At 34.7% G+C, this 23,924-nt stretch overlaps 1 protein-coding gene across 1 annotated transcript; it reads left to right on the forward strand.

Moving 5' to 3' along the window:
- Nucleotides 1–124: 124 nt before the first annotated feature.
- LOC132548710 (protein Wnt-4a-like) lies at nt 125–22,046 on the forward strand. The gene is made up of 4 exons (XM_060212589.1): nt 125–210; nt 5,658–5,893; nt 9,810–10,087; nt 21,445–22,046. Exons 1-4 carry the CDS (start codon nt 125–127, stop codon nt 21,910–21,912), a joined length of 1,068 nt encoding a protein of 355 aa, XP_060068572.1. The 3' UTR covers nt 21,913–22,046.
- The last annotated feature ends 1,878 nt before the right edge of the window (nt 22,047–23,924 follow it).

Here is a 23,924-nt window from a genome sequence, read left to right on the forward strand (position 1 = left end):
TAAAGAGTTTTGTTAAAAACTGTCTGTGTTATTATCGCCAGACGAGGATCCTACTGGGTTATATTCGTGATTATTACAAGGACTTTGGTGAATCGGTGATTAAGGATTATATCTAGTCATAACGATGAAGCGACCACACTGTTTGTGTATCTTCATGGGTGTCTACATTCTTATACAAATTCCTCCTCTTGCCGATGGTATTAGATGGCTGTAAGTATACTTTCTATCCATTTTTTATATTCGTTGATAACATTCTGAGAGTAACTTTGAAACCTGATAATCGGTGTCATTTAAAATTAATTGACTTTCCAAGACATAATAATCTTGCAACTTCTTTTACTGTTTTCGATATATATCGTTAATTTTACCTATAAATATTGTATAGGTTCACTGTGCAAATACAAACGATACCGTTTCATTTTATATATAAATGCATATTTCAAGTTAATTAAATACTTAATTAATTTCATTTAATCATTTTATCCTTGTGACTGATAATGCGTCAACTAAAATTTGTTTTGAAATTAAACATTAGATAATAAGATGCAAATATGCATGGCTTCCTAATTAGCATACCACCTGGACAATTATGCACAGCTCAATCAAATGAGTAATTTATGTATTTCGCGATCGCTTTAGTTAGGGTTTCAACGAAATCTGCTCACGTTTACCTTGAAATCAACTCATCTATCTTATTTCATCTCCTAATATATAGAGATATTTGTGTAGAGGTAAATGTATTCTAGATATTCATTATAAAGTTACCAGGTAGATGTGTATATCTGAAAATTCATTTCTCCGTAACATCAACAGAGAACGTTTAAATGATACATAGAGTATCTTAGGTCGGGGATTACCAGAAATCTTGGACATAGAGGGGGTGGATTACTGTTGAAGTTCTGTTGTATGGGAATCCATATCAATTCTATGTATAAGGGAGCTCAGTAAAGAAAAGGGGCCATGATTACAGTTTAGCGTATCACTATCAACACCCCAGCTTTTATCTAAATTCATACAATATACCCTCGATAGTGGAACATTTACTATGAACTGTTGAACAGGGAGGGAGATATCGTTATGTCGTAAGACATTTCTATTGAAATCTTAATTCAGTATCAAATATACAGTTAACCTGCTGTAAAACACCATCCCTATTTCACAAGTTATGTCCCACTTAAAATAATTTTTATTCCTTCCGATTTCTCATCACGGCAATAATTTGCCATTCGTCATAGGGCGCTGTTACCACTACGCCTCTGACCCAGGTGTGGGGGGATAAGTCAGTGGTAGGGGGAGGAGGGGGTGACTGTAGAAAGTCATAAAGATAAAATATATATAAATATATATACATTTTGTGTAACTTTAACCTATTTCAAAGTACCTATAGTGACATATTCTAAACAAAATTTCATTCATATACTAATTAAGTTTAGTGATTTCCTTATTACTTACTGATGTTTCCGATCTATTTATAACATGGGCGTAGAAATCCCTCAGGAAGCATCTATTTTCTTTTTTAAACTTGAATAATAAATGGCCTGGTGTTATTGCAGTCTGTATTGAATCAGCTTAAATCATTCTCCTGTAAAAATCTAACGTTAAACTGCCTCGCGACAATGGTATAAGCCTGCCCCTCGGCGGGAAAGTCATCGGGGACAACTTCATAAAACGGGAGGAGGTATCGTTTGAGTCATGGACCTTGTACTCGATAATATACCGTATATTATACCAACCGATACACCACAAGAAGGCGTATGTAAATAAAGAATGTCCCGCTATTGTCAACAAAATTGCGTAACTACTGTCGCTGGCAATGTGACGTAAATTTACAAATCGCTGTAGAAAATTGATAAAATTATAATTTGATTTTATATCAAGCACTCTCTGTTTAAAATGCAACACAGGGATTTTTATTGCAGTTATCAGTCGGTGCAAACCACTTATGTCTATACAAATTCCATTGTACGGGTACAAAATTAAAGTTCTCTTGCGATAATAAAAAATACGTTGAACCTCGAAGTATATTGAAGTGCAGTTAAGGCTATATGATATCTTTAAGTTATTTTCGTATCTCGTTTCAGAAAAGAGTTACACATTTAAAAGCTGATAAATATTGTACTACTGATTTGTGAATGGTTAGATATTGATGGTATTGACAGATACACGTGCATCTAAACAGGCTTTGATGATAAAGGGAGATAACACCATTATACAGGTAGTATTTGTAAGAAAGGCTACATCCCTACATATTTGTAGAAAAAAAAAATAAATATTCGTGAGCGCGTGTTTTTCCTTCATTATAAATAGTTTCATTATATTATACTTTTAACAATAAAGACGGTTGTTCACAACATATACTTGAATTCGCAAAGTGGAGCATTCCATTTACCTGACACCCAGATAAACATACATGTCATCACCGTGATAATGGGGTATTAATTGATTGGAAGACTGATTCCCTTCATTTTACTTTCAAATGAGGTTTGACAGCATCTTCCTGATCTTAAAAACGATATCATTCAAAATTTGTTGATAAAAAAAAAAGTAAATAAAATTTCACTTTTTCAATGAGTACTGAAAATGATTTTCTACATACAGATTGATATGTATCTTAGTTTGACGGAGATAAATGGAGAAATGAATATTTCTATTAAAATAGTTACATCTACGAAGCATACAGTTTTATAGTGATGGAAAACGGTGATACATTGTTACCGTTACGCCTAGGTACGTTTTATATATTGTGTTCATTAAATATACCAGATCTGTTATCGATATTAGTCACACAGGCATACCTTACATGTTTTTCTTTAACACCTGTTTTACCTAACTTTATTTAATGGTGTGTCTAAAATACTATGGATATTGACAATCTGTCGATAAGTCAGCTCAAAAGGAAAATTGGTTTTAACCAAATTTTGTAAATTTTGGATCATTCAATGATCATAAGCTGTGACTGCTATATACTGCAGTGTACACTGCAGTGTCGTTGACGAAAGTTCATGAAAAAATCGCCTGGCGTTGCAAATTTTTAAACGTGCACGTGCTTTGTTTACATGTACATGCTTATAAACATACGATTCTCGGCTGCTACAATCAAACATGTGCAATTCATATAAGCTCCTGAAACGTAGAATCGGCAGAAAGTATCTTAACATATATAAACGAAGAGTGGATGGTGTCCTCGATCGGACCGGTTCACAACTCGAGTTTTATTGGCAAGGTCATAGAGCCAGATATATGCGATGAATGAAATGTACCATATGTCTACTAAGATTGCTCCTTTGTCACCATTTCTTCGTGTGTATACTACGGTAAGATACGTAATGTAAAAACTTATACATACTTTGGTACCTGTGTGTTCTGAGAACCACGTTACTGTCATAATGAGGAAAAACATACAAGGAATTTTTCAAATTTTCTACATATAAGCTTCATAGCAACAATATCATTCTTTGATGAAATTCATGTTTTCATCATCTTATTGACTGTAAGTTTAATTTGTCTTCGTCATAAAAATCGACGGCGTTAATGGACAATCTCCCCTCCCCCATTCCATCACCTCTCTTCCTCCTGCCCAGTGAAGAGGAAATCGCAACGGAGAAACAAGCATTATTCAGGATTTCTGACATTGTAGGGGATATTTCGTCACGTGATCGAGACATTTTACATTATAAGTACACGGTCCATTGAATGGTGAGACGTCATTGCAATATATTTGTGTGTTAGGAGCTAAGTGCCAGATCTGTCTTATGATAGATATATTTATATGCTAAAACACCCCGAGTGTTAAAACTACATTGAATTATTCAGATGTTTATCATCGTCTATTGGCTATGAATAGTCTTTTAAATACTTACTCACAGAACATTCACACATGGTCTTCCCTACGGCTAAAATACATCATTTTTTTCTGGAATTTCACTGAAAATACGAATTTATCAGATCATTTTCTGATAACCCGTCAAAAAAGAAATAAAATTCCAATAAATATGAAAAATATATTTTTCTCCTCCGTTGAAAATGAAAAAAAGGGATTGACTGTGATCCATTTAATAAAGCTAGTCTGCATATACAGTCGCGCCGAGTGATTCTCTCTAAACAATAGAAAAAAATCACTCATTAGGTTGTTTTCACACACGTATTAATTTGCGTTGGTGTTTGATAATTTGTATTTTCTGTGATCCATGTGTACTTGGCTTTTATTAATTACCTGAGCAGACGTGTTCAGAAGCCATACTAGGACGACGAGACATGTTGGTGGGGTTAGGAAGGGGGTATTTTATAAGAGGGTAGTCGGGGTGTTGGTATCACAGAGAAAACATTTATGTAGAGAATAACTCTTTCATTATCAAAATTCTGACTTAAATATTAATTGAGTACATATCTAAATTTGAAAGGACTGTTTGGATAATTACTTGATGCTTCTATCTGCTATCTATTTCGTCTACACGTGTGTTCTTGCTAACCTCTTTACGTCTACATTCGGAAAGGTAGACGTCGTCCTATTAACGGTAAATACACATTCCATGTATACCGACAAATTCTATATATATAAATAAAATCTTTTATAAATTGAGTATAAATACGGTCATGACTTTGTGTCCAGTTTAGTTACCTAGATAAGATTACAGAGTGATTTATAAAGCAGACGGACCCGAATTCAGTGCCCGGGGAGTCGTGTTCTAACTAAAGAACAAAGCACAAAGCGGAGATACAGAAATCCGGACGTGTTTTGGACACACTAATGTGAGTTGTCTCGTTTCCCGCGTCCTGTTACAATCCTATTGTATGTTTTAACTCAGTATTGTGTTTTGTATCTTTTGATGTAACATTGCCTGCAGAAGTTAGCTGTCTTCGTCAGAGCACATCAATCCACTCAATGTGACAAACGTCATCAATGCTGTGATTGTTATGAAAACATTCGTGGTGAACGTCACCAATATAACAACAAACTTGACGACCGATGTGAGAAAAGTGATTAAAGACTTAAACGTCATTTAACGCATTAAGATTTATATTTGATATTCCCTGTCTCTGAGAAATTAACTTGTCATGCATTGATACAGAAATGACACGAATCGCTCATAATAAAACAAATATAAACATAAATTACTCCAAACACCTGCAAGGAGGACATTTTAATCACATACATAAGAAATAATGATAGAGGAATTGCAGTTATAATCACCAGATTCTTGCGATATTTATAAATTTAATGCAATTGCCAATAATTTAACGAACATACTCCACTCGATCACTGAAACACACCTGGTGTACTCAAGCATAATTAAACTCGCACATGCATTCCATTATCTTAAATGTGCATATTAACATTACATAATTTTGATAATTTATCTGATCTTATACACAAAGGTAATTACAAGTTCAGTTTTATTAAAGATCGATAGTTAGAAGCAACGTAGGTGTAGAAATACGCCTACTCTAATACATACGTGATAGACTAACAAATATGTAAAGTTAGATAGAATAGACAAAACATTAATTGTCACGTACAATATATGCTCAAATTAAATATAATTAAAAAGTCTGAACAGTGTTCTTTTTACTTTCCTTTCCTTTCTTTTCTTTTTTTCTTTTTCTTTTTTCTTTTTCCTTTAACACTCAGATAAAGATTTTTTCCTCCCATTTTTCAGATCTCTAGCACGGATGAACAGCGTAGCAGCGATACAAGTACCAGAAATGTGTGATTCCTTACTAGGATTAGTTAAAAGACAGAAGAAAATATGTAGGAAAAATTTAGAAGTGATGGACAGCGTGAAACACGGTGCTCATTCAGCCATAGACGAATGTCAATTTCAGTTCCGCAATCGACGATGGAACTGTAGTACGGTTAATGCGAAAAAAGTATTTGGAAATGTTCTTAAATTAGGTAAGTATAATTTTATGTTTATATATCTAATGTCAGAATGATACTAAAACTTAAGGCTGTATGCTACCATACTGAAAAATTCCTTCATTCCAAATGAATTTTAACGGTGACTTTTTTTATCTTTCATGATAAGAATATAATGCTAATACCTTGTGATCCACATATAACCTTCAATGTCAGCTGGAAATCAAAAAGTAAAGAATGTGTATATTTGTTAACAAAAGACTGATAATAAAGAGGCTCAAAATCGTTTATAGTTTGGCGAAGTGAAATCTTTATTTTAACCTCTCGTCAGATTCCAAGGTATATAATGTTTATTATGAAATAGAAGTGTATTTGTAAATATCAAATAATTTATCGTCACATGTGATGTAAGCAAAGCCAAGCATATGAAATTCCTGAGTGAGATAACAGATGAAATCGATGGCGGTTGTTTTGGATACGCCTGTTTTAATGTTTAAAGTACATAGCCTTTCAGCTATGTTATAAACCGTTTATACAGCAACTATAGGAGTGAGATAAATGAAAACGTATAAGCGAGACCAATGCGAACCATACAAACCCCTTTTGGGGTCGTTAGCCTTAATTCGTCATCACAAAATTAGATTTTTTGTCCAAATTTTATGACAAAAACGCCCCCACGTGATTTTAAAAGTAGCTTTATTTAGCATCAGTGGTGACCAAATGATGAAACGATATGAAATCGGAATAAAGTCGTGGTGCTACCTCACATATATGGTAGGTTAACCGGTCTTACACGGTTAGGCCAAAATCATTTCACACATTTAATATCACTTCTTCAAACCAGAAAAAGCAAAATATCGATAAACTATTTTCCAAAATAACACTTATATATATATTTTTTTTTTCTAATTTCAAGCATTTTTCCGTTTCCGTATCCATTCACTAGTGACTGTAATGATAACAACTGTAGATTTTGAAGAGCCTTATGTATTGCGAAAACTTACAAAAAAAAAAAAAAAAAAAAAACGTTTTATACATATCGTTATAAGATTCAGTATATCGAATATCACGTTTAAGTATATAATTTGGTGTCAGAGTGACGACATTTTCATTCGATGACAGTCGATCTCGATAATCGACATACCTCTGTGTTCACGTTACATTACCGTGACAATGCCATGTTTGACTCCGTGAAATTCAAGCTAACTAATGCTAAGTTTATATCGAATCAAGCTAAATCCCACTTTCCGTCACATACATGCTAATTCAACGAGTGTTGGCTATGTATACATATTGATAAACTCTAGTTTACTGTAAGTAAATATATGTCATACTGTTGAGGGACAGATCGTTACTGGACTGGCACACACATATATTTATATATAAGCATGTTAAAAGTACATATATCCTATGTTTTAAATCCTCAACACTTCTCGTCCAATCTCCGAAATCAGATCTGCCGCAGTAGAAAATGACTGACATTATCAAATACCGAGAAAAATTCACGAAATTGCCGATTCTTAAAACTTTTCTACATACCATAGTGTAAACACAGGCTATTTTTACTGGACGTGTGAAATTTTACGCAAACTAAACCCAATCTGAACCCAATCAGCACGTTTCTATACTGTTAGGGTAGCGGTGTTTTATTTATTTAATCATATTGATTTCAAGTTTTCAAACAGGTTATATAACATTTGTGGGACTGTGTTAGTTTGCTTAATCTTATGAATGTAAACATGTCTGATAAACGCTATTCATCTAGAGATCGTTAGAAATAATTGCAGTAGATTTAATCTTAATGGGATTTCAGTTTCGATGTTTATCATTTCGTTATTTGTTAAAGAACGTAAATATATAAATAAAAAATATATATTTACATAAACGGTGTTTGACATTTGATAAACTTGAAGCAGAAAACGATGTAATGCTTTGTTAACAAAAATCGATTCATGGTATTGGAGAAAAGTTCATTCATTACTGCAGCAAAAGTACTCTATTTTGGAGTGACGTATCACTGAATTAGGATATCAAACTAAACTTAAGTAACATCGTCTATTCATTGAGTAGAAAAATAATATAAACGATTTTTTTTTTCTTCAAGAAAAGACATCATTCTGTTTATATTTGTAAGTGTACACTTTACGGGAAAACAGCAGGTGTAGAGACACGTTTTCAGTGTATCAGAAGTGACAACGATATATAATGTTAGGGGGAAGTCTGGTGTGTTTGTTTAATAGATGAGTATCATATCTTACTTCAACAGGGAACACTTACTTCAATATTTCATCCGATGACACTTGTCCGGTACAACACTTTCTTACTTAAGTAAATTAGTCCTTATTCAGTCCAACTAATAGTCGGACATTGTGTATCCACCTATTTGATAAATACCTCTTATTTTGTACAGATCTAGATAAATGGATAACCTGTATTTATATTTTGACGTAAGGGAAGACAAAACAACCTCAGACGCGACGGTAATAGATAGACAACAACAAACTGCTGCTGGCTGTTGTAAAGGAATTATAAATATATATTTGTAAATAAATAATTGGAAATTATCAGTTATGTCATAGTAATGACCATTCCTCTGTAATGTCTTTATGTAAAACATATCCTTGTCGTGTCGAAATTGTAACAAACATTCTGTCTATCATATTTTAAAATTCAACTATATACCGGTAATGCGTAATATATTTGGGGCAAAATGAGAGAGAAAACATCATCAATCGCCGAAAGCAATTCTTTAAACTCGCGTGGGAGACTCGAGTCAGAGATAAAATAACGCTACCGTCATTCATCACATCAACTTGAAGCAAGCGTGCGACACCTGGTCTGGGCTACAATCATAGTTTAATTGGTTTAACATTCTCTAACTATGTAATAACTCGGTTAAATCTTCACCAAGAATGCAATTCAACTATGAAATGTCTAATATAGTTTCTTAAGCTTCTAAAACAATTCACACCCCTCACTCTAAGTGCAAATGAACACGACTGGTATTTAAGATTGCTGTTCGTTGATCGGAACTATCGACAGATGATACCATCTCCCGCACGTCAAAGTGTATTACGTCCTATAAGATAAAGCACAACTGAAAGCACAGACTTCGAGAACATTTGAAAACAGCTTGTAAACTCACCGAGACACCAATACATAACAAATAGTTTTCAGGTATAGTTAGGTTTAACATACTCTTAGTGTGTTTTTAGAAAATAAAAGAAAACGATCAGTTTAAAACACACATTCATTTTACTTAATTGATTGATCAATATATTCAATGATTTATCAGAGAATGAATAATATTCTGGTCATCAACTGCACATCTATTTTTGATTTCTTTCCATCGCAAGAGACAATGCGCACGCGCCAGTGATTTATATGACTGTTAGCAATGGCTGCAATTCCTTCGGCGGCCCAGCTCTCATGTCCGTCTTCACACATCGATACGTTTATGATGTTTTATCATTTCGGTTTGGAGTGAAACGGTTTATATTACCGATAAAACATTATCCCACGAACATGTACATAGATACCCTTAAGTGGTTCAGCAAGGCTTTGTTCCACGTTCGATAACAACCGCTCTGAGAATTCAGCGACTGGAATGCAAGTCTCCTGTTCAGAATGTCTAAATTCTTGATAGAGACAAATTGTGCTCACTAAAGAATGGTATTCCCAAAGAAGGAAGTCATTGGAAAATTAATTCCCATACCTCACATTAAATTATTGGTGATAAAAAAACCATAAAATAATCAAATACGGAAATATTTATTTCAAAATATTCATTGAAACACGCAAATGCATTTTGTGGAATCCTGAGTCACAGCTTTTCAACAATGAAAAAAAAATTCAGAAAAGTTTGCGGCACAGTCCAAATTTTTACGAGAAGAAATGAGAATACTCAAAACATTTTTTTCATTATAATATATATGTATATATATCATTGCAGGCACCAGAGAAGCGTCCTTCGTTCATGCCATTTCGGCGGCAGGTGTTGCGCACGCAGTAACACGCGCGTGCAGTAGTGGCGCCCTAACAAGGTGTGGTTGTGATCGATCAGTGACGGGACGAAGTCCCAAGGGATTCGAGTGGTCTGGTTGTTCAGATAATATAGCATACGGTACAGCATTTTCAAAAGAATTTGTGGATGCACGTGAGAGACGAAGAAATATAAAAAATTCCGGAAGGAAGCTGATGAATTTACATAACAACGAAGCAGGCAGAAAGGTAAGATATGTTGTAATAGTTTGAGATAGCAAATTGTTTGGCAAACTACAGGAGATAATATTACATTCGGCCAATGAACAGGTCCACAAATTATTCAGAAGGAGAACAAACACTAAAAATACATAATTATGGATCAGTGCAAGTGTTGTAAAAACGGTATTTTTCTGCAACGCCAATTATTAAAGAATAATGAAAATATACGAAATTGAGAAATTGAGATACTAGATAAAATTATAACCGGAGCAATACATCCCAATTCTAATTTAAAATTTGACATAGAGTGACGTTTTGGCTGATGTTTCACATCGACATATTGTGTAGTGTATCCAGAAACACTCGAACCGCTCTCTTTCTCCACTCCCACTGACTTGAAACCTCGGCGCATAAATATAGATCTGCTTTCCGGCAATCACCCAACGTCGACTTTTAGGGCGATTTAATGGGTATTTTGATGTTAGGTCTACAATGGGATTAAGCTGGATCTATGTCCAACCTTTTATTAACGAGATATGCGGCGCATAATTTATCGTCGATCGCTTGTCGTTATTGGGGTGGAGAGACTCGCATCTTTATAAGTATAATGACCAAGACTCCTTTCCCAGGATCCCAGGACGTGTCATAGGACCCGTAAATCACAGGACGATTGTCGGCCCATTTTAGACTGACAATGCCGGACACTTTCTCCAATCTTCCTTGGGACATTCTCCATTGTAGTGTCAATTTAATGTTTGTAGATATTAAAGGCCAAATTATGTAAATACCGGGAATGAATTTTGAGCCAAGTAGTGACAATCTAATTACTAGACCGTCGTTGTAGGAGAAATCCGGATTCCTATAAGATCTCAATAATGCTGCTTTATATTATGGAATCTATAGTTGAATGCATCTTCTTACCTAGAAAATAAAGTACGCTAATAAACAGTAAAGTATTTGTTTACATTGAAGTTACCAAGCGGAAGGGCATTGTTTTAATGTCTGACATCTTGTAAACGATATCAGAAACAATAGCTCTCTGAGATGTGGACTTTTGAAAGCACTCAGGGTTTTTTTTTATACGTAACTGGTAAACTGTCAATGCGATAAGGCTTATATTACCATCATAGCTTATAGGTTGTCTGCCACACGACAGAAACTATTAATTTTACCAATAATTTCAGATCAGAATAAGATAATTTGACCGTAAATCTCCCAATCCTATACTATGAGTAAAGGCCATTGGCGGCTGATTCTAATACGCGAGAACACTTACTTAGGTAAACCTCGCGAACCTAGACACTATAATCGAATAAAATGGGCTAAAATAACATCAATAATAGCACATTGTTTTCAAGGGGCTGTTCTCTTCCGTATTCCCAGTAAATGAACACTTTTTATCTTCCGGGCCGGTAAATCAGTGTAAGAAGTAGGCGTGTCACTCCTGCTATATCTATCAGCTTGGTATACACATGTTACCATGATGTACTTTCCCAAGGTTTTTTTAATACTCGAAAGTAAATTCAAAGCCGTTTTTAGCAAATCGTATAAGAAATAAATGAATGATATTTTAAATGTGATGGTGTCCTGCACATCTGCAGAATTATTTATTTGCTAGCGGTACATATGTGAATCATAATGAGACAGAACTGTAGTAATTGAACTCAACATCAGCACAACCCTGATGATTATATTAAAAATCATTATTCTAAACGTTAATTTGTACAACCATTCATATTTTTGACAAACATAGTAATACTAGTTGCAGAAGTCTGGGATCAAACCGATCTGTACCCACTGTATGTTAAGTTGGGAGTGTTTGATGTTCGTCAGTTTGCCTGTTGAATTCGTTGTCTGTTTTCCAAGTGTTCATTTGATAACGTGACATTACGTATTTGAATAAACCAAGGTTTAAAAAATTCGGATATCGTTGATGAAGCAGAAGTCGCTTCCTCTACCTGGACACCTGGTCATGTTAAGTTCGGTTTAAAACTATGTTATATGTCGGTATAATTTTTGTTTATTACAATTGGTTGTGGATCTGAATTTCAAATTGGCGACAGGATAATGCATTTTTTTTAAATAATGAAAATAGTGCGATATAACAATTAAAAGCTGCTTAATACCAATGCTCGTATTACTGTTCATGAGATCTGTGAACTTACAACCGGAATAGAAATGGGAAACAACCTGATTTGCATCTCGCGAAAATTTAAATGCTTACAGTATCTCTACATACTAGGACTATAGATGAAGAAGACTTGTTGGCCCCCTGTGAGCTTGTATGGTATAATTTGAGCAATATTAGTCTCTTACTGACGGGAAGGGGGACGGACCTATTGTATCCATAGCGTTTATATATCACCAGCAGAAACACCTGGCTAGAACATATACAGGTAGAAAATCACACCTTGATTATCTTCCTCTCTACCTAGTGACCCATGACTACTTTGAGGCGTAGAGGGGATATTCGCCAGTCAACAAAGTCAAAATATTCCATTAAAATCCGCCGTACCTGTAATTTACGTGTTTTTTTCTACCTGTGTCATTTTAAATCGCACCTGGTTCATATACATAAGTACACGGCGATTCGCAGTTGAATAGGAAATAGCATAGCTTCTACAATGATTCATATATATCATTTTAAGTTTTTCAGACATCGTTTACCCAATTTGTAGATTTCCATACATAACTTAAGACCATCTTTTAATGTGTAAAGCCCTCTTAGTATGCTAACTGACAATCGCAATGAATACGGCAGGCGCAAAGCCTACCATGCTTACCAAGGTGACTGAAAGGAAAATTCACCTAAAAACCACATTATTCAAATTTGATTATTAGTGTTAAAGAGGACGAAGACCGAGTAAAAGTAACGAGTTTTTTTTCCATCAATGCTAGATATGCCAGGCGTTTAATATTTAATATAACTAGAGTTATCCCTGTAGGTCAACACCTTCAATTGAATTCGGTTTGCGTGGATAATTTGTTTATTTCTTGACGGTTCGACACCTTACACAGTAAAACATATGCCATGTAATATAGATATAAAAATATATACCAATAAACCTATATATGTAAAATCTTCAATCTTGTATTAGGAAAGCTGTATAACAGGTGTCTCTCTGGCAATGTTGAATAATATATCACGACCTTAACTCTAAAACTTCTCTTCATATCCTCACATTCTGAGTGATGGACGGGTTTAGTGAGTTTCACACTAAAAGCATACCGGTTTTATTATATCACATGAGTTTTAACAAGACTGTGAAGTAATATCTGTATCCGGTAAATAGGATGCAGATTATTTAACATTAGAAAGCCGGGGCTACATTGAAACTCGACATAGAATCTGTCCAGTTTATACGTAATGTATTAGGTTTATCGTCGAGGGGAGTCACATAAAACTTGACGATATCTAATGTTATTCATAAATCTGTCACTTCTACACACACAACTAGAGTTATGTAGGGTGATGCATGGTGTTCAGTGGTAGAAAACGGAGCTTTATCAAGTTATCGACGTCTGTCAGGTTTGTAGCTACCGGGCTGAAAGATTAGGACGAAACACCAAGTCTAAAGGGGAATCCGAGAACAAAATATCACAATTTTCTTTTGGTTATGCATAAAACATATTCAAAATTACATCGCTGAAACGCAAACATCTGAAATTTGTCTCTACCGAGAGAAGCTAATATTTTTGATGGATGTGTTTCACAGCAGAGTGAATACCACTGTTCCGGTCGCCTCGTGTTCCATATCTATCCTCTAGCACTGTCCTTCCCCGTAAGACATATATCGACGTTTTCACGTTTCTAAACTTATTAATTATTTACAAATATTTTTATGAATGAAGGTGAAGCATGGCATACCTTTCAAACCCATCAATCACAGCTGTTTTGGACTGCAAAGTGTGAACATTTAAAGAGAATTAAGCACTGTTAACACTGCGGGCTTAAGTAAAATGCATAACAAGACATGTAAATTGACCTGAGATTATCACCCAGGATATCAAACCTAATGAGATAATTTAATAAGAGTTTTTATCTCAATTTCTATTGTAATATTACAAATCTATCTTTGATTTCTTTGTTTCCTTCACATCAACATCTTCATTCGATCATATATGTTAATAGGACGTTATGTAAAACCAAATACTGTGAAATTAATTTGACCAATTAGCTGTGAATTCAGATCAATAATTTTATCTATTTATTGCATACACCGGAGAGCAAAGTTTAACTATGAATTATGGGTAAAGTCTTTAAAGATAAATTTAAAAAGTATGAGGTCATGAACCTATTACGATCTGGGTGAGATTTCAGGAGAAACATGATGGTATTAGCTAGGGTACATTCATATTCACCCGATAGAGATGTAAAATGAAAATACAAAAAAGTCTAGCTCTTATGAGGTAGAAACTACCCAAGATGTTATTTGCGTTTGGCGAGGATTCCAGACAAACACTGAAATGCTGGAATGCAAAGCTAATGTGGGTGGTACCCTTACTCGTTCTCATTGCGTCACTGTACAGTTATATCTACAGACTAATAATATTATCTGTGTACGGTTGAGGTATAGCTAAGATCGGCTGACTATTTCAGGACACTGATTCAGGCGGAGAGTCACACTGACAAGTTGAAATAGTCCACACACACTATACAATTGTTTACAATCGTTTACAGAAGAAAAATACATTGTCCACAATGGGAATACAGTTTGTTGCTAGCACCAAGCATTGCCTTTTATTGCTTGATATGTTTAGCGTCAACATAAACATCACGCAAATAACTGACACCGATTTTGTCAAATTAAATTATAAAGTTTGACATTCTTTCCCAGTTAAATGGTGACGTTAACGGTGTCTCTGTGAGAACTTTATAGCGTTTAGTTAGACGTTGTCAGTGTATTTGCTCACTCCTGTTGCTGGAATCAAATCCCAGATAATGCGCACAGCAAGCTGGAAAAAGGTAAAGCATGGACATCTGGATTAAAATCTTATAAATCACGTCTATAAGAGTACAAACAACCCAGAAATTATAATCCCTCGGAAATCAACATCGTATTATTCATATAATATATAAAATGTTTACAATTTAAACATACTTCAGTGTAAACATTTTTTGTTTTCAAATATTCACATATATTGTAAAGGTATAAAATATTTGTATTTTTGCATTAAAATAATCAGTTAATTGAACAAATTAAGATACCTTGATAAAAGAAAGAAAATATTAATTTTACAATGTTACCTTATCATCTGTTGTCCGCAAGTACAGATGAATATGGGTCAGCATTTGAAAGTAGCGTGAGTGTAATGTAGGTCAAATAAAAACTGTGATAGGGGGAGGGGGCACAAAGAAATAATACAAAATGGTGACTGTAAGACATACTGCATGAAATTAACCATTTTAAGAATGCATTGTATCATCAATATCGATAGTAAGCACGATATCGCGGCTGTTATCATTTAATGAGTCCTCTACGAATAGTTTACAAGGTGCGGATCGTGCCTCAAGGCAAAACACAACACGATGACAGATGAATAGTAAAAAAAACGTCACATTAGTCCTGTTTTACACAGCGTTATGGTGTCTAGATCCCCACACCGCCTCGACTTTTCTAACAAATATATATAGCTATTCATCACGTGATTTATTGGTTTTCAAAGCGAGGTTTATATATTAAATCTTAAAACAAGGAGGAGAGGGAATAATGTCACATTTTATCAATTGATTTGAAAACGATGTTTAAAGTCTTTTACTGACTTAACTTTCGTTTTCTGATGAGTCAGCCTCTATAGAAGCATTCTTGTTATCGTGACGTCTATTTCTTTTACATAAAAATGACATAAACTTTCTATCGATGGACCTTTCCTGTTAGATAAGAATCGTGGATGAAGGAATCAGTCAATAAAGGTTAGAAAATTCAATCTGTACCATTGAAAATGTCACTGTCATTTCCTCTAATCAGAAGTTGCATTTGGTCGATCGCACATGTCGAAATTGCACAGTTCTAGATATTTTAAAGACATTTATTATTTTAATTATTGAAAATAAACTACACAAAAGACTATCTTCTTTCATCTGAGGAGTAGGACCCTGTTCTGATCGGATTTTCATAATTTACGCAGCAGTTCTGTAGAGCTAGGAACACATATGGTCCCTCTGTTAGCAAGACTTATGTAGGGAAAACTTTTAGACTTGAGCTGAATGCTACAATAAAATGCCCATCATACTACACCTATTCTCTAGAAAGAAATTCATGCAGAAAGCATCAAAAGAATTTCAGCTAAACAATGCCACCCTCAAAACTCACATGGGTACTTGGTTTTTCAATCATCGTTAAATTGTCGTTTAGAGGGCACATACGTGTTGCACTGGGGAGAGCCCCACCGCTTTACTTCATGCTAAGAAAGAAAACAAACGATGAGACCGAGGCTGTACGATCGACAGGCAGAGAGCCAGAAAGCCTGTCATTGAATCGTGAAATATGGCAAAATATGCGAATTGTTTGAGAAAAGTATGGGGGTTCCACCTCTTTTTGAGTAGGCAATTGATCAGAGTAATTTTTTGTTTCACGGATTTTGAAAGTATACAAATAAGATCGGTTTTTATCATTTTTATTTTGATAGCATGTATACATTTACATTTAGTTACGTCTGTTTATTTAACCGTTTCTTATTGTACACATCTAACAACATTTGGGCTTTCGTCAGCACACCTCAAGACCAGGTCCCAAAACATTTGAAAGCACTTTATATGAGAAATGATATGATTATACGTACTGTTAGATATAGTACGTTCTTTGCCGTCACAATGATTGCAGTAAGGTACGTCAGGACCATCATTGTTCACAGGGACTTCATTCCGTTTAAACTCTTTACAGAAAACCCCGGTACATTTCAATGTGTTACTTAAATAACTTTAACAGTATCCGTAATATGAAACTGATCCTTTTGAGAAAATTAGCATTGAAGGTGAACTTCAAATCTAATATTACCTAATAATTACTACTTAATTCTATCAAATTGGTGTTTGATATTTCCTGTTCTTTCAGACGCTTTTTGTCCACTGACATTTTAAGCATTTATACGACCATGAATATGATTGATCTCTATCGATTAGCTCACAGTCTATGTGCTTTTAACCTCTTTACATTCGTTCAATGTATTGACGACGATGAAAGGACGAAAGTGTCCTTAGACACCCTGAGTGGCAGAATCGTCGGGTTTCATGCAGTTTTAGATGGTGCAGCGCTAATTTAAAGTTTTCAGATTTGATAGTTAATTTATTTTATTTTTCGTAAGAAAATACGTACATTTTACTCTTAAAGTCGAGTTATGTTAATTCACGATTTCGTAATGAATATAACTTTAATTGATTTACTGCATTTAGCTTCACTAACTTTAAAATCAATATCAATTTGTCAAACTCAAAAATTAAGCTTGATAAAACACAAACAACAATGTTATTTCGGTGGATTTCTGGCGATGTTATACCGTAAAACTTATGGAAATCGAGGCCGGTTTTTAAATTGCAAAGGAATAGCTAGGTTGGGAAACCTTTGCATTCATTTGTCAGTGTTAATGGTGCTGCCAAGTTGTGGAAATCCGTGGTAGCCAAGAAGAAGGTCTCCACGTCTAACTTTTTAATCGGCTAATGTACTGACCACGTGTTTACCAACAGTAAACAGTTACAACTAGGCCCTCAAAGGCTAAGCCCCGCCAAGTCTGACTCTCTAGGTAAACATTACATATGTTTAGTGTATAGAACATGTAGGATTCTCTGTCCTGGTAACACACACGCAGGAAAAATTGCAATAAACTTGTTGACTTTTCCTTCGTATGTTTCGCTGAAGTGACAACATCTGTTGAGTGCTTTTAAATACAAAGTAATAAATACCTACACCTTTTGACGATGTTAAAGTGATTGAGAATTTTAGTTTGTTGAACAATATATTTTTTTAACAAGTGTTGTACTTTCTTCAAAAAACGATACAACTTTTTCTTATTACGACGACAACATGTAAACAAATTGTTACACTCAAGGACATAAAACCAATCTTGTGATTTATGGTCAAGCGGTCAAGTCAAATGTCCAAAAAGTAAGGTGTTAATAGTCTACATATCCATATAAAAAACATTGGACAATGTGTTGAGATCTTTCACTGGCAACGTGCCTCGCACATTTAAATTAGCACGTAACATGTCACATGACATTTGTGGGTGACATTAATACACTGATTGTCTGCCCGCCAGCTTCTTTCACCGACAGATGGCAGGTTAGTGGATGATATATCGGCCAAAGTGACCAGACCTCCGGCCGATCGGATTAGACCAGACAAAACCAATGGTCAACAAATCACTGCTAACTACCATGCTGGCAGGCTGGAACATTTGTTATACTTTATTGGCATCGGGTCGCATGTCAATTTTGATAAAATGTTAACGTTTTGATAATAGACGAATTAGAGTCAGTGAGGCCAAGTCCGGAATTTTACGACCTGCTCGTAAAGTGTTCTTAGTGGCGGGGTCGAAATTTCTCCATTGGGGGTACAAAGTATCGTAACAGAGCGCGGACTGATAGTGTTCAACATCAATCAATAGATAGTAGGACAAAGATAACGGATGGGAAACTTCACGGTCTATTGAACTCATATCATATCGTTTTATTACAGTGCGAAATAATCTTATCAAGAAATAGGAAGGAATTTTTTCAGTTTTACCGACAGAAAACTTGTAAAAAGTCTGGTTTGAAATAGTCCCAAACGTGTTTAAGTCAAATCATGAACTTTTAAACTATTTATTCAGCGACTCTTCTGATAAACATGGTTCTGTGACAAGTAATGGAAATAGGCCAATACTCGTGACTTTCGTAATATCCACTTTACTACAACTGACTTGATTGATTTTAATATTGTCTGTAATATAGAATAATCATGACCTCATACTTGTTTTGTTGTGCTGAAATAGTACAGTCCTTAAAATGTGATAAAACAGGAAAGCCCGTGGCTAGTTATGAAAGGGGAACGGAAGCTTGATATAAAGGCGTAAAGTAATACAACCCGGTTTACTAGGTACACCATAGTTTATATGAGGATTGGTAGAAAGACTGAAATAAATAAGACAAAAACGATTGTTTATAGTACAATAGCGATATTTACCAACTCCATGAAAAACTGTGTAAATATTGGTACGTCAAGATTACGTGACTGGCACGTGCTGTAGATTATAAACAAACCCCTTATCTTAGATAGCGGGGAGAATTTAAATGTAAATGTTACACTTCTGACTGCATTTAATTAAATCCCAATGTAACTGGATATTTTCAAGGTGAAGATCGTTTATTGCAAATTAAAATTAAACGCTAATTTACCTCCGGAGCACCATGAGGTTGTCGTAGAAAGCTATAATTTGCCCCAAAATAAATGAAAACTGTCTGCAGCTTTTCGATGAGAATATTGACACTTCACATGTACATTTCCTTTGTATATATAACACTGATAAATGGCGTTTTTAAAGGATGAAACAATAAACCGATTTTAGAAGAAAAAAAGAGATAAGAACATTTTGAAAAGTTGTGGTAGAAAGTGCGAACAGCACGCAACTGTAAGCCGACCTTTTCCAGTAGGGAGTTATCAGAAAATCAAACTTTTTTTATTCAATATGTATACCAATAGTAATGTTCTTGACATGCCGAAAGGCACGTGCTTTCCAGACATATGTAATTGTATATGACAGAATTATTGCACAATGTTTGCTATTGCCAAGTATTTGGAATGCTTTTCCATCTTCTCAAGACTTTCTCCTAGTTATATCTTAGCTAGATAGAGACTTGACGCCATAGTTAACTCTTTCGAACAAGCGCTGATATGAACTTGATCTGTATCTAGTTTCAACACGGATTAGGAAAATTACACGTAATCCATATGTTCATCAACCTTTTGTTTGAAGACATGTGTATGCATATGTTTTCAAAGGCAAGCCGTCGACAATATGAATTAAGCAGGTTCCAAATAAAATCTCTGGGTATTATAAATCACAGCTACTGTAACGATAGCCATCGCATGCTTTTGTTAGAAACTTCACTCTTAATCACCACATCGATACAATCATTGCCTATGGCTTAGTAAGTGATTTGAGAACAGGTTCTTGGTTACAGAAATGCACCCACAGTACGAGTAGGTTATACTTAAAGGCTCATGACACATCGATAAAAAACCACCAAAAACAACACAAACTAGAGTAGTGGTAAATCATTCCCACACCTTTCTACACTGACCAATACCAAATATGCGTTTAAAAAAACGTTACCTAATATTCGTGACCTTGGGGGCGAATTAATCAAACTAGATGCACAAACTGTCCCCTATAGGAATAACCTGCGATAGAAAACTCTAAAGAAATAAACTTAAAGAACAATCCCAGGACATGTGTATTGTATTAAATATATGGTTAAAATGAGTAAAGGATAACCGAGATGTTGGACATCAGGTTCTCGTGAAGGTTGATTTACCAGAATAGCATACAGTCCCTATTTGATATTAATTAATCTCGACATTCTTAGTGGAGATTCATTATATCGTGAACTATTTGTACGGAATACCTGCTACACTTTCTCTCCTCGGAACAATGAGTGGTTTTAATGATCAGCCTCGTTTACGTTCTGTGCTTATATCCACTCTGACATAAACAAGTAAATTGGTTATTCTTTCGAGCAAGACGGACCATCGTCTAAGTGTTTTGTAAGGATACAAAAAATACACACTTAACAGCCAAACAGAAAAAAGGGGTTCCATATGGACCATATTTACTTCGTTTTTGTATTTTCAGACCCAATGTATTTTATACTATTGACTTTGGGTCAACCATACATCACTGGAATGAATGACATAAATGTTTCCATTTTAAAGTGTTATCGGATAGGCTCGTCAAACCTCGGTGCGAAGTTTAAACGACTCTAAGAGTGATTTATATAAAATCTTAGTTTCAATCATGACAAGTGAGCCTTTAAAAAGATAGATAAACTGTTTCAATTATCCGTAGATGTCGCCTTCTGACACTTCATTTCATTCCAGTCAACCTAAAACGTAATCTTACGTACAGGAAGCCTACACTATATCTGAAAATAACACCGTCGTTATGCGATTTCATTTAACGAAAAGTATATTATCATATAGTATATTTACCACTGATTATATCATTAGACTGTTATCTAAATACATGTCACTCAAATCTGTTTATGATGGGTTACATTTTAAACATTAGTGTCTCATACTATTTTTGTCATGATAAGATATACGATTTAGTATAGAAGTTCTCTTAATAATAAACATGTTTATATTATGATGTTAATTTATAACTTATTCATTGTTGGATTGTTTCAGGCTGTGGAAGACAACATGATGAAACAATGCAAATGCCATGGTGTTTCCGGATCCTGTGAGCTGAAAACATGCTGGCGAGCAATGCCAACATTCAGAGAAATAGGACAAATTGTGAAGGAAAAATTTGATGGAGCAACCGAGGTGAAATTAGACAGAAATAAGTTACGGCCTCGCCTTATACCAGTCAACCCACAATTCAAACCTCACACTAACTCAGATCTGGTATATCTGATCGCCTCCCCGGACTTTTGTGAGCCTGACCCAAAGACTGGGTCCCTCGGCACAACGGGGAGGGTATGCAACAAAACATCAAAAGCCATTGATGGCTGTGACTTAATGTGCTGTGGTAGAGGGTACGAGACCCGTAGAAGAAAAATTATAGACAGGTGTTCATGTAAATTTCATTGGTGTTGCTACGTAACGTGTAAAAAATGTGAACGAGAAATTGACGAACATACGTGTAAATAAAGAGAAGTCAAATAGTTCTATAGACACGTGAATCAAAGCCTTACAGGGCAAAAATTCAAAGACGACAGCTTCCGGTTCAGCATGCGCATAGGATGTGGAGTAAAATACCAGGTTGTATTACTACTTTTCCCGGAACCGGATGTATAACCGGATGTTCAAAATGTGCTATACATGTGCTACAATGACAATGGACTCAAGCGAAGCCAGCGGAAACACACAATGCTATACATTAGCACTCAGAATATCAGAGGGTCAGTTTGAATAAGAACTGCCTTTTAAAAACTGCTATTACACTTCAAGGAAGATTTTGGTATGTGATTGGTAAAGATGTTCAACATACCACCTGACTCAAATAGCCTTGACTGCAAGACGTAATCGGGTGTGTTAATGATATTACGTATACTCGCTATCGCTGATATTCTGAGATCTTGTATCCCTGATAGAATATCGATCAAACAATTCCATTTATGTTGTTTCATTTGGAACATGACAGGACAAATATAGTATTTATTATGATATTTTTGTAGTTTCCAATCGCCACTGTTTGGATGGTAGCAATGATGGTTCAGATGACTATAATGTCTGGTTCATGATAATTTATTCATTGGGATGTATTCGTATGCTAAGTTAAAACATGAAGACTAAACCTATTTATGATTTATGCCAGTAAGAATATGTTTTTATATGATTGTGTTGATAACATAATATTTAATCATTTACGTGATGTTCGCAAATAGGGCAAGTGCGAGTGCAAAGGGCCGTGCGCTTGCGTACTTTGTAATAGTCATTAGCCAATCATTTCACACATAACTATAGATATTCTTTCATCAGTTACGTCATATTATATTTTACGTCACTTTTTATAGAGCAATACGGTTCTGATAGCGTTTACCTACAAAATAACAGCTTTTTGTTCTATATTGTACAATTATTGATTTTCGTGAGGGATTCATTTTCTTTATTTCGTGGTTACTCTTAATCTACGGATCAATGTTTTAAAATAATCACGAATTGCTGGTATTAATAAATTTCTTGATAATTAGTGTCCCCGAAACCTAGAAATTTGAGCTCCACGAAAATCAATGGCTTCATAGGCCACATTTTTTCCTTCTATTTTCTGGTTTATAGATCTAAATGCATTTAGTTCTCTGCCCAAAATGATATCTTCAGCTTTTTAAATATATTTACCTTAATGATATTTTTGTTTGAAATTAGCGGCGATGCACGAGACGTAATGATTAAGATGTGCGAAAGAGTTACGCGTGTGGGCTGAGAAAATTTAAAAATAGTTATATACAAATGTATATAAAATTACCTCATTCTTAAGTTTCTCCAGTAAGTATGATAGTCTTTAAATCATGATATTGATATTATCGCAGTGTAATACTAATGATACAAGTTATCTTAATCATTAATCGTATATTGATACAGTCCCTATATAAATATATATATATATATGTATATCTATACAACGTCGGCCTATTCTTGCCAGTATGTGTGTTCCTGTTAAGTTACAAAATTCATTGATATACATATTATATTACGTCATAAGGACGACGTCACTGAATCAGAAATATTATTATTGTTATCATTAATGGAAATCGTTTTCCTTAAAATACTGTTATTTAGACGTGTAATTAATAGAATCACGAGAAACTATTAATATTCCTTTTGAAAATATACGTCAAAATAGACAGCTGTAGTGGCAATCCCATGTTTTGAAAAGGAATCTCTTCATATGTATATCTAAGATAAATATAGCAGTTTGTACGATAGCAATTCATTGATTTGGTATATTACAATTGACTTTCGAAATTAGGAATCTCGAAATATCATCCATTTAATATGCAAAAGATAACATGACAGGAAATGGTATTTTATGGTATATCATAACATGAATCGTCCTGATGTTCGTGTGACACGTGCATTGAAATAGACATCACTCTTACATATATATATATATATATTAGTAGCAATATTCCTTTCAGTAAAGGAAGGATTATTGTGCTATA

Source organism: Ylistrum balloti, unplaced genomic scaffold, assembly GCF_031769215.1.
Source record: "Ylistrum balloti isolate Yb309-2 unplaced genomic scaffold, AGI_CSIRO_Ybal_v1 Utg370024, whole genome shotgun sequence".
Lineage (NCBI taxonomy): Eukaryota > Metazoa > Mollusca > Bivalvia > Pectinida > Pectinidae > Ylistrum > Ylistrum balloti.

Excerpts from the sequence above, each read along its gene's own strand:
- LOC132548710 (XM_060212589.1), top strand. The coding sequence starts at position 125 with ATGAAGCGACCACACTGTTTGTGTATCTTCATGGGTGTCTACATTCTT. Across the intron at positions 5,894-9,809 it reads TGGAAATGTTCTTAAATTAG|GCACCAGAGAAGCGTCCTTC; the intron begins GTAAGTATAATT and ends ATATCATTGCAG. Across the intron at positions 10,088-21,444 it reads ACAACGAAGCAGGCAGAAAG|GCTGTGGAAGACAACATGAT; the intron begins GTAAGATATGTT and ends GGATTGTTTCAG.